Source organism: Suricata suricatta, chromosome 10 (assembly GCF_006229205.1).
Source record: "Suricata suricatta isolate VVHF042 chromosome 10, meerkat_22Aug2017_6uvM2_HiC, whole genome shotgun sequence".
Lineage (NCBI taxonomy): Eukaryota > Metazoa > Chordata > Mammalia > Carnivora > Herpestidae > Suricata > Suricata suricatta.
In genome coordinates, this window is record NC_043709.1 from 73,808,363 (window position 1) to 73,820,184 (window position 11,822).

At 36.1% G+C, this 11,822-nt stretch overlaps 1 protein-coding gene across 1 annotated transcript; it reads right to left on the minus strand.

The window, feature by feature from the left end:
* Nucleotides 1–5,418: 5,418 nt before the first annotated feature.
* LOC115304297 (dol-P-Glc:Glc(2)Man(9)GlcNAc(2)-PP-Dol alpha-1,2-glucosyltransferase) lies at nt 5,419–10,730 on the minus strand. The gene is made up of 3 exons (XM_029954422.1): nt 10,433–10,730; nt 8,724–8,921; nt 5,419–7,054 (listed from the first exon to the last, which is right to left on the minus strand). The coding sequence occupies exons 1-3, from the start codon at nt 10,613–10,615 to the stop codon at nt 5,999–6,001; spliced, it is 1,437 nt and encodes a 478-aa protein (XP_029810282.1). The 5' UTR covers nt 10,616–10,730; the 3' UTR covers nt 5,419–5,998.
* Nucleotides 10,731–11,822: the final 1,092 nt, after the last annotated feature.

An 11,822-nucleotide genomic window follows, 5' to 3' on the forward strand; every position in this document is an offset into this window, starting at 1 on the left:
TAGCTAGATTCCTCAGGCTTATTTTTCTTTCTGAAATGCTATGAATTTGAGGGTGGACTTGAATTTGAAGGTAGAATCCATGCCTTCTCCCTTCACCCCCACCAGTAGATAGCAGTTCATGTGGTTTCTAGAGCCAGCCTGCCTAGATGTGGACCCCGCCAGCCAGTCATTTTGCAATCTTGGGAAAAATATTTAATCTCCCTGCGCTCAGTTTCTTCATGTACAGAGTGGAGATATTAAAAACACTACTGATCCCCCCAGGGTTGTTATGAGGCATAAATAATGTGGGCAGAGCATTTATAAGTCTGGCCAATCCAGTGAAATAGGAGTTTCCAAATTTTTCATCTTCACTCACTGATTGCGGGAAGAGATCTTGTCGGTGCCATATGAAGTAAAGTACATCATACGGGAAGATACGCTAGGTTAAATCACCTAATTCCGGCTTACAAAACCCAAAAATGAGTGTTCTTTATCTTAGCTTCACAGAATTTAGAAAATATTGTGAATAACATAATAAATGGACATGGTTAACTATAAATTACTTTGTGGTTCAAAACTTAAAACTATAAAAAAAGTAAACTCAGACTATTAAGCAAGTTTAATTATAATTACTAGGACACTCAGCATGTAGTACGATATCACCACCTAGTGGATACTGCATTTAAAACCATTTTCTAGATCGCGCTTGCCCTATTAATCATTAGGAGGAACATCCTTTTCAAATAGAAGCACATTCTCTTCACTAATGTAAAGGGGATTTAAAAAAGTAGAAAACAAATTTAATGCTATATTGACAGTACTCTTAAACATTACAGATAAAAATACCTCCTACTAAATTGTATACCTCAAATGTATTTCTAAAACAAGGTAAGAGAACCAGAAGTACAATTTTTGTTCAGAAATTTAAAATGCATTAAAGACAGCATGCAAGTCACCAGAAACACTTCACATGACTTACCAACTAATGAAAAAAATGTTAGTTGTAACAAACATGAATTTCAAATCGCCAGGTTGTGAGGCATCTTAAAAACATTTTGCTCTACTTACTATCTGAATCTCTCTGAAGCCTTCCTGATAAATAGAAATCTTGCCTCCAGCGAGTGGGGGAATTTACTTTTTTCTGGATCCATTCCCCTACAGATACTAAACAGTTGGAGAATGTACGTTTGTTATCAGTTGGAATGAGTTGGTCCTTGATATAAACGTCAGGGAAAGAATAGTCCAATCCTTCTTCCAATAATTATTCTTCAATATGGGCCCCTATCAAGTTGTAGGCTTTCTAATTCTCCAAGTTAAACAACATCTCTACTCTTTTAGCCACTTCTCTTACAACATAACTATTATCTATTCGTGCTCTTTTGAATGCCGCTAGCATTTTAAAAACCGACTACATCAACACAAACAATAATGTGCCATGAGTGTTCTGGTTAATGCACAGTAAAGACAGATGACCCGCTCTCCAGACTTTACTTCTCTTAATGAAAAAAATTTCATAGTGAGGCAGAGTATCAGTGAAAAACTCACAGGCAGGGGAGGAAGGCCAAGCTATGTTCTTCAGTGACAATGCTGACTTTGGGTGACTTGCCTGGTCTGCCTGAGCTTTAGCTTCTCCAGCGGCCAAAGAGAAATCAGTATCTGCCCCATATAAATATGAGGAGGATCAAATGAGATGATATTTATAAATCGGCCAGCGTAACGCCTTGAACACTGTAGGTGCTCAATAAATGACAGCAGTTGTTAGTTACCATTATTTTTCCTCCCTCTCTTCCTCCTTTTGTACATGCCTTCCCACCCCCAACACAGTTCAGCTGAACTGAATCATCACAAAAGTTTCAATCAGTGGGCAAAAAATCAATACAATGCTTAATATTTATCTCCTCGGAAAAATGTCATATTTCTTTTTGCCTGATGGTGATATATTGGGCTCAAATTAACATTAAATTCATCAAATGCTCATTTTTTTAAAGAGCAAAATATAACAGTATTATTGGATTTCTTCACTGTGGCAATATTTCTTACTCTAGAAATAATTTTTAAATGGTAAATAATTTAGTATTGGGATCATATATAGGTGTTAAAAATATATCATCTATCCAATTTTATTATAATGTTCTTTCTTCCTTTCTTTCTTTCTTATAATACAAATTTTAATATACTGGAAATATCTGTCTAGTTGTCAATATTTGAATCATAAAAAGCAATAATTGTAAACAATAAAAAATAACATTTATCCCTAAAGTAGTAAAATGCAGTCTAACAAAATAACACAAATTATTCATAATTGGTTGAAATCTCTTTTCCCTTAAAAGTTTAATTAGCATCAGAAGCTTTACTGCTATTATGTATTAATGGTTGAGACTTACTTAATTGAAATAAACAGCAATAATTTTGAAATCACATCCTATTATAATGACATAACATATTTACAAGTATATATATATAGGTATTAAAATTATAGTAAATAAAAAAATTAAAACTAAGTCAGGAAATTTAGGCAGAAAAAAGTTTAGGGCTTTCTCTTAACCCTCCTAGGGCTTTCAGTATGAAGCATGGGATTCATTTCCTAAAGTTAGCTTATGGTAATATAGTATATCTTTTCTAGGACATTCACTTCATTCTATACTAAAAACTTCATTCAGTATACACTTATTTGGCATTTACTATATATTTAAGGACATTATGGATATATGGTGGAGGTTGACTTCATTCTGAAATTAGGCTAGACACATGACAGGCTATAATAACTGGAGTTAGGATGGATACTTTCACTTGAAATGAGGTCAAATGCTGAACATCACTTGCTTTATTGAATCCAAAGTCACAAATACAGAAACCCTCACTTTCGTGTTAAATGCTTTTTTTTTTACATGCCCATGGTTTCTATGTCATATTTAAATTACCATTTGAAAAAGCTTTTTCATATTACTTGCAAGATATTTCTTTCTTGTTTCACTAAAGGACATTCTAACTGCCTCATAAATAATAAATGCTCTCTAACCTAATCAGCATGAATTCATTTTTTTATTTCAACATTTTACTTAAATGTTTATCTAAAATAACTGTCCACTATTTAGGTGGTATAATAAAAATGAGGATCTCTTTTCTTCTCCCCTCCCGTCTTCAGATGATTATAAAGAAAAAAAAAAATCAAGTACAGTGGCAGTTAAATTCAAACAAGAAATACACTACATTAAGCTGTTTTTCTATTAGAAAGAAACTGCATTAAGCTACTTATATTAATGTACTTCATCACAGACTAAGCACATTCCAGAAATAACTTTAAGAAGAAGAGGAAGAGGTCAGGCAGCTAACATAATTCCTCTTCCGACAAAATGACATTCTGTGTTTAAACTCAGGAACACTTTATGTCCAAATAATTTAAAAACATTGTCAGATACATTAAAAAGATTTCCAGGTATCTAACAAAAGAAAACATAAATAGTATGTGAGGAGACACACAGCACACCGCTTACTAACACCATGTAAAGGGACTAGTCTGTATCTATGGAATTTCATGTTAGATAAAAAAAAGTTCAAAAAGATTTATTGTAAGGCTTAGAAAATTTATGGACTAAATCTTTTTAGGACAGTCTTTAAAATAATCCTACTTAAAGACTAACAATAATCACAAGGCTCCACAGGCTATCCAACTTATCAACACTTTTTCTTAATAATCACCTTTTAATCAAGTAATTTAGTTGTTAAAAAATTCATGTCAAAATATGTATCCAATAATTCTTGAAAAATCTTCAAAACACAAATGCAACCTAAGATGTTTCTAAAAGCTACGCTCCATAGCACCTTTTAATTCACAGTATTCTTTTCTAAAATATTTAGTACTGTATTTTATCGACGTTATGGAAACATGGAAGATTACTCTACTTCCTCTGAGTGTGGATTTCCTCCAAAAAGTCTCTTAGAATAGCAGGAAGTCAACACTTACAAATGACCTGGAACAGTGACTGCCCCAATCCATGAAGTGGAATGCTTTCCTCATGTTTGCCAGGCTGGGTTAGAGGGCACAGTTTTTTCATCTCAGCAATTTTCCAAGTCACAAAAGCCTTACATTAATAATATCAGATAAAGAAGTTGTTTACTTTGGCTTTCTGGAACTCAGATCTCCATTATAAGATAATTTGTTTTCTTATCTAATTACCAAAAAAAAAAAAAAAGGTAAAAACATCTCTCAACAATCACTGTTACAACTAGAGAATCAATAAACTTTCTAAGTACTGAACTGAGTACAAGACTGTTCTATACTTATTACTCAAGACTATTCCTGTAATTTTCACCTACATATTTTATATTTGCAAATACAGAATATTTTCCAAATCTTCTCATTGTTTAAAACCCAGAGAAAGCATAATCTAACATTGAAGATAAAGTAATATGTCCACAGTTATTTGTAAATTTACAAATGTAAAATGATATTAAAAGATAAATTCTCTTCACAGTTCTAAGTTTGCATGTCAAAGTAAACATGTCCAAATAATATTTTTCTGTAAAGGAATGACAACCAAATGAATTCATATGAAAAAGCAGACACAGAATTAAAGACTCACACAAAAAATCCTATCGGAACAGTTGCTTCCTAATCTACAAAATAAGACTAACTCAATGAATCTCTAAACTTCTTTTACTTCTAACTATTTTGGATAATGGAATCAAATACCAAATTGCCCTTACTTTTGTAATTATGTAACCTTAGAATCAGCTCTTAGTGAAGGCATAATTTTATTTTAAATATCTCAGTAAAGAAATTATTTCCTACAAATTTTATGAGGTTTATCCTAAAATACCCTTTAGTAACTTCATTGGGTGAAAAGTATCCCACAAAAAGATGTCTATCTAAATGCAGCCTATAAATGTGCCCTTATTTTTGAAAAAGGGTCACGGTAGATTTAATTAAAGATCTTGGCATAAGACCATCCTGGATTAAGGTAAACCCTAACCCAAAGACGTTGTCCTTATAAGAGAGAGAAGGTCATGTGAAGACAGAGGCAGAGATTGGAGTGACTCATCTGTAAACCAAATTTGCAGATAGCCACCAGAAACTAGAAGCACGGGACAGATGCTCTCCCAGAGCCTCCAGAAAAAACCAACCTGGCCACACCTTCATTTTGACTTTTAATCTCCAGAAATGAGATATTTTTATAGCTACCAAGTTTGTGGTTATCTGTTACGGCAGCCAGAAGAAACTAATACACTAATGTATTTCTGCGTGAAAATCCTTTTTAAGAGGTATTATCATCAACACAACTTGTCTTCGGCCATCATATATTTCATATTAATAATCAGTGAAAGGAGGGTGCCTGGCTGGCTTAGTCAGTAGAGCGTGTGACTTGATCTTGGGGTCATGAGTTTGAGCCCCACACTAAGTACAAAGATTATGTAAATAAATACATATATTCTTCTTAAAAAAAGAATTAGTGAAAGGGCTTGATAATTTCTAGATTTTTAACAAAAATCAACAACTTAATTCCAAGATAAACATAGATGAGCCTCTAATTTATAACATTTACTGAGTCTATTTTGCCTTATGATTAAAATTATAATTACTGAAATGTTGAGTAATTTTTCAGACCAGAACATTACCTGATCATGTGTAAATGTTTTTCAAATACTTTTCTGCTATTGGTTTCTGAAGAGAACTCGTAAATAAGTTTCAGTACTACAAAGCTCAGTTTTCTTAAACTTGTACCTGTAAAATGTTTTCAAGCTTTCTGAGTAGTCAGCAGTATCAAAGAGATATCCTGAAATAATTGTAAACAATTTCATTTTCCATTATTCAGGCTCATGGAGCAAGTCTTAAACTTTTCTCAGTTCTCTATCACTTCCTTGGGTTTATTATGTATGTTTAAAACACAAAAAAAATCTGGTGTGATCTGTAGATCATCACTGTGCCTAAAACAAAGCCCATATTTTTTACCTCTTCAATTGTTCATTGTGGAGAGAGTCTAAATATAGTCTGTTTTTAGAACTCAAGATACCTCGGACATTACCACATAAACCTCTGAATGTCCTGACTATTTGGCCACTGAAAAGTCTTGTTCAGGAAGACATAAAACGTTAGGAAATTAACAATTAGATAGCAGCCCAGTTCACAAACAAGTCTAGATATAGGAGGCAGAGGTATGTTAAGCCTATAAATAACATAAGGTAAAATGAAATAACGAAATTCTAGCAGTTTCTGAGGTACTGTAACAGTAAACAAGCATATGAAAAACATTAAATTCCAGAAAATTGACTTTGATTTCAAGGAGTCAGCTATACTCCAACCAGCAAATATATATATTGGAACTAACAAGTATTTCATAATTTCATATCTCTGAAAAATTCTTTTCCATATATAGAATGTATAATGTCTATTATCTGCCAGCAAGTATTTATGAGCATAAGTGAATTTCCAAACTAAAAATAGAGAGATTAAAGTGATCACAAAAAACTGAACTCTACGTTTCCAAACTAAGGAAAGAAAAGCCCTAATTTTGCCAGGAGACAATAGGTGAGGAAACGAAAAAAAGAGAGTAAAAGAGAAAAAGTAGAAGAGTTGAGGAAAATGAAGACAGGCTTCATGACTACTTCGATCGCCAATAACAATTCCACCATTAACAACTACAAAAACACAAAACAGAAACACTAGAAGGATGTACGGCCACGTCAAAAGGAAAAGCATACTCAAGTTCTTAAAGGACATGGAATAAGCCAAAAGAAATTGAAGAATTTTCCTGAATTCTGAAAATGGTCCTTTAAGAGGGGGAAGCCTCTCTTCCTTCTTCTTTTGTAGCTCAGTTTTCCAAGCTTCAGTTAATTTTTGTGCAATGACATTTCCTGCGCAGAAGACAGCCCAGATGATATTAGTTTGACGAAACATGAAGCCACAAAACCCAAGCAAAGCTGAAGTTTTATGATTTCCATAAAGACACATCAAATAGGCAAAAAGAGTAAAAAACATGGATCCTGCTTCTGTATAATAGAGGAAGTTAAAAAAATAGAGTGTGGGAAATATTGCTAATGTTAATGTTGACAAGATTCTCTGGATACTTGAGGCAGCCTAAGAGGAAGAGAAAATACATTTACAATTATTTTCACAATAAGACAAATATGCTATTTCTGCTGGGCTAACAGACTTATTAAAAAAACAAAAACTAACTGAATCTTATTTAAATATTATTATTAAGCATTAATCTTATATCTAGCTTTGCAAAAGCACAATATACATTGGTAAGGACACTTTCTGGTACCTTTCACTTTTATGTATGAGTTTGGAAGCCATGAAGACAACACATGCGTATTCAAAGCTTCTATGTCCAAAATCACTTTGAATGATTCAGCAAATATGAAGGAGTTATTGTGTGAACTAAATTCTATGGGGAAAAAGCTGATGAGCAGGACGCATGGTTTCATTTCCCTGAACTTAAGTCTTAGCACTTCCGATAAGCATTCACTTAGCCATCATCCTTAATTTCTTTTAAAGATACTCCCTTCAAAACTTTAGAGGCAATGTAAATACGTATAGAGCATTTATATTACTATACCCAATGATCTGGCTGTTTCATGATGAATTTACAGGTTTCTTTATGAAAAATGTGGTCCTTGTCTAAAGTTAAGTATCTTATTTTGGCATTTCTCAGGAACTATTTCAGATTTTGAAAGTATTCTTATCTCCTGAAATTTTATCCTCTACTTAATCTAAATCACCAAATCTGACCATGCCATTCTCTTGGTTAAAATTAAAGGCTGTCCATCACTTACTAGATCAAGTTCAGAATCCTTTCCATGATGTATAAAGGCATTTATGACTTCACCCCTATCTACTTGTCCAGCCTCACATCCTTGTACTTTACAATCTTGTGATGCCAAAGAGCAATTCTCTATGACCTTGTTGCTCACCTCCTTTCTACCTTTGGTTATGCTTTTCCTCCTGCCAGGATTCGTTCCTCACCCTGTATCATCAAGATTCATCAAGATTCAGCTCAGATACCATCTCTTCTGAGAAGTCTTACCCAATGCCACCCATACATCTGACTGCCAGTGGGGCCACAAAATAAGTTCCCCTACCCCTTCTGTGTCCTCATAATATCTTATACCCATCTCCCACTCATCATTTATACTATTTAAGTCATTTAAGTGAAACATAATTATCATAATTACTATTTATTGAGTCCTTACTATTCTATCAGGCATTATTCTAAGTGCCTTCTCTTTATTAATCTCCTGTACTCCTAATAGTCCTGTGATGTACATTCTATATTTCCATTAAATAGACAAATATACTAAGGAATCAATAAAGTTAACCTGCTGAAAGTAACACAACGAGGAAATGGACAGAATTCAAAGCTAGGCAATTCACCTGACAATTCCTTAGACGAGTCTGTCTTCCCTAAGTAAGATAAAAGTTTGGTAAGGAAAAAAATAACTTGTTTATTTCCATAGTCTCAGTGCCTAGCACACATAATAAGCACCATAAACATTTACTGAACTCATTTGAGCCACAAGTATTTATTTTAGGTTTCACAAATCATTCAAGGTATTATAAATCATTCAGGTATTTAAATACAAATTTTTTCTAAAATAGGGGTAGGAGACTTCCTTTATCTTAACAAAATATACACAAACAGTAACTGTTCAAGATACTTTTCACCAAATCTCATAAAACTGATTTCTCAAAATTGTGGACCTGACTACATAGAAACTTATAGTAAATTATTTTGGAAACATACCTTGTGTCTGGGTTGTACCTTGCGGAAAAGCAAATAGAGTAAATAGAAGTTGCCTACGCTGAAGAGAAGATTAACAAATCTGAGCATTCCAATGGAGCACACAATATGTTCAGACCATCCAAAGATCCAACTGACAGGTTTGACCACTCCAACTGACAGTAGGTATAAGCCAGGTAATGTAGTAATCATGGGATCCCACTTAAAAAGAAAAGGCCAACAATGAAGCAAAAGCAAGATGAAATACTAACAGGACTTACACAAGAAAGTCAAGCTCAAAAACATCTCTCCCAGCAATCAGATATATTGAGAAGTTAGTCTGTGACACGGAGGTTAAGTCAGTCCTCAGCAGATAAAATATCTCCTCCAAAGAAAAGTTTTGCTTATATTTTGCCTCTGTACCTGTTCTGTGCAGAAGTATCTGTAACCAGTATACAATAACAACTTAAAATCAGCTTCCATTTTCCAAGATCTGCTCTGCGGAAACCCTATATTTTGGTGATCAAACTGCAAATGTTCCCATTTGAAAGTATGGAAATCTTGGCTGGAGCTCTGATGGCTTTGGAGAGAAAGAAGTATTTAAAGAGATCAAACAACAGGCTCCATAATGACAGCTATCATGTTTTGAGTCAAGAATTGTGCCAAATCCTCTTTATTTAATCCTGCAATACACCCTGTAGTAAATCCTGTTAAAACTGTCATTCTCAGAGGAGTAACCTGAATCTCAAAAAATTTCCAAGGTAATATAACTAGTAAATAACCACAAGAAGATTTAAAATCAGGTCTTTAGAAACTTTGTTCTTTTTTTTAAGATTAAAAAAAATTTTTAATGTCTTTTATTCATTTTTTGAAGAACAGAGAAAGACCGTGCAAGCAGGGGAGGGTCAGAGAGAGAGGGAGACACAGAATCGGAAGCAGGCTCCAGGCTCTGAGCTGTCAGCACAGAGCCCGACGCGGGGCTCGAGTTGACAAACCGTGAGATCATGACCTGAGCCGAAGCCGGACGCTTAACCGACTGAGCCACCCAGGAGCCCCACAAACTTTATATTTCTAACCAGTATTCTATATTGCTTCCACAGAAGAATAAGGATAATACATCTACTTTATTTTTTATCTTTATATTTACATAGCCAATTATATATTCAAACATGATGCCACTTCACTGGGTGCTAGTTTCTCCAATTAACAGAAGGTTCCTAAAAACACCAACGATGGAATTAATGTTAACTTGTCCCTTCTTGGTGGCTGAAGATTTCCTCCATTCCCACAGTATCTCACACCCAAATTATATGGTAAAGCTCTTGACAGGTGAACTAAAGTGGGGTTTTCTGATACTTCCAAGGGGGCAGACGGAGGCCTTTTACCTCGGGATTGGGGAAGAAAACCTGAGAGAGCTATTCCCAACTACCAAGAAGGAAACAAAGGCACCGTGCGCCTGAGTCGTGCCTTGTGATAAAGCAAATACAGTACTCCACTAAGTACTCTCCCAGAACATTACTTCCTAGGCCACAGATCGGCTTCTATTCATTCATTAAGCAAACATTTCACGGATCTCAGAGACAGGAACAAAAGATTACCCAGTTCCTGGCATATTTCGAAAATGGAAGGGTAGAGCGGAGGGACCAAAGGATAAAAGTGGAGGAAAGTAGTGCTGGGGCTGGTCGGCTCCCTCTGGCTTGTCCTAAGAGTGGGGGATAGGTTGGGGACCCCACCTGCGAGAGGGAGAAATGGCCCTCACAGTAGCGCTGCGCCTGCGGCAGGTGGAAGATCTCGTCCATGTAGGGCTCTCGCAGCGCCCGAGTGAAGGCGGAGAAGAGGAGACAGGACACTGAAAAGGTAAAGCTCAGGGTAGCCGAGAAGTAGTAACCCTCGAGCTGCGCCATTCCTGCCCCCATGGCCACTGCCCAAGAACCCAGTCCTGGAAAATCTGTTCCGGGTTCCCGAGCCTGCAAAGTGGAGCTTGAAACTCGGGCTCGAAATGGGCGCGCAAGGCGGGACTGGCCGGACAGGACAGAGCCTAGCTGGAAAGCAAAGGATGCTGGGAGAGCCCGGACCCCGATCTTCCGGAGGGATCCGCTCACTGTTTCCGGAGTGACAAGTTTAGGTAACGGACCGGGCTGTTGGCTTGTCAATCACGTTGCGCAGGGCGCACTGGAGTGGTCAGAGCCACCGGCAGGGGCGGGTCTCGGAGTCTACTGGCGCTGGAGCTGCGCCGGTAGATGCTTTGAACGGAAAGCCGCTGCTATTTATCCCGCTATTTGGCTTTTTTCCTGTTCGTTACCATCTCTTACCGGGAGGTGGCATCTTTTGCCCACGTTTGCAATTCCCAAGCCCTAACATTTTGCACATTTCCTCCCAATTATTTTTCTTTCATGTGTTCTGAATTGAAACCTGTGATTCTAAGGTATGTAGTTTCATCACCTTTGGAGTGTGGGAGGGGAACTTTGGTAATGGAAACTAAGATAACGCCTTCCAGATTAAAACTAAAAGGTCTGGAGAGGCTTTTCACTGCTTAATGAACTTCACTTAGAGAATTTTTTAAGGTTAAGAAAGACTTCTTTTAGAATGTGGATACTCTCAAAGTGGATTAAGTCGGCATTCATAGTGCACTCTGATAACCAGATTGAAATATTCTATAGGAGTTGGGTAAAGCAACTTTTAGGATTTGGGTGTTTTAGATAAGATAGGATTGTCTGTGCCTGCAAGTTTGATTGTCTGTGCCTGCAAGCCCTTTTCATTCAGATTCCTCTATGTTCCTTCAATTTCAAAAATAAGGATGCTTCTTTCCTCGGGGTATAGGAAGGCTACCTCTTAAGGGAAGGTTTTATGACCTGCTTCAGGAGGTCAGAAAGTCCTCCCTAGGTTTTATGATCTGCTTCATTGGAAGATCAGAAAATCTTCCTGCACATGCCATTTCTCAAATTTCTTTGGCTTGAAATATTCAATATGCGAAGTTATCATGTTTTAGGCTAGCATCTCTTAAATCTCTTCCCCAACAATACTCTGCAGTCTATTGATTTCACCCAGAAATAGTGGGCAATTTTTGAAGGTAGTAGGATAAGGCCTGAGGTTTATGCTGCAAATTTCTTTCCACAATAATTG

Bases quoted from the DNA above. Each gene is read 5' to 3' on its own strand.
- LOC115304297 (XM_029954422.1), bottom strand. From the start codon at position 10,615: ATGGGGGCAGGAATGGCGCAGCTCGAGGGTTACTACTTCTCGGCTACC. The intron at 8,922-10,432 runs GTGGGGTCCCCA...TTTCTTTTTAAG, and splicing joins GCCATTTCTCCCTCTCGCAG to TGGGATCCCATGATTACTAC. The intron at 7,055-8,723 runs GTATGTTTCCAA...TCTTCCTCTTAG, and splicing joins AGGTACAACCCAGACACAAG to GCTGCCTCAAGTATCCAGAG.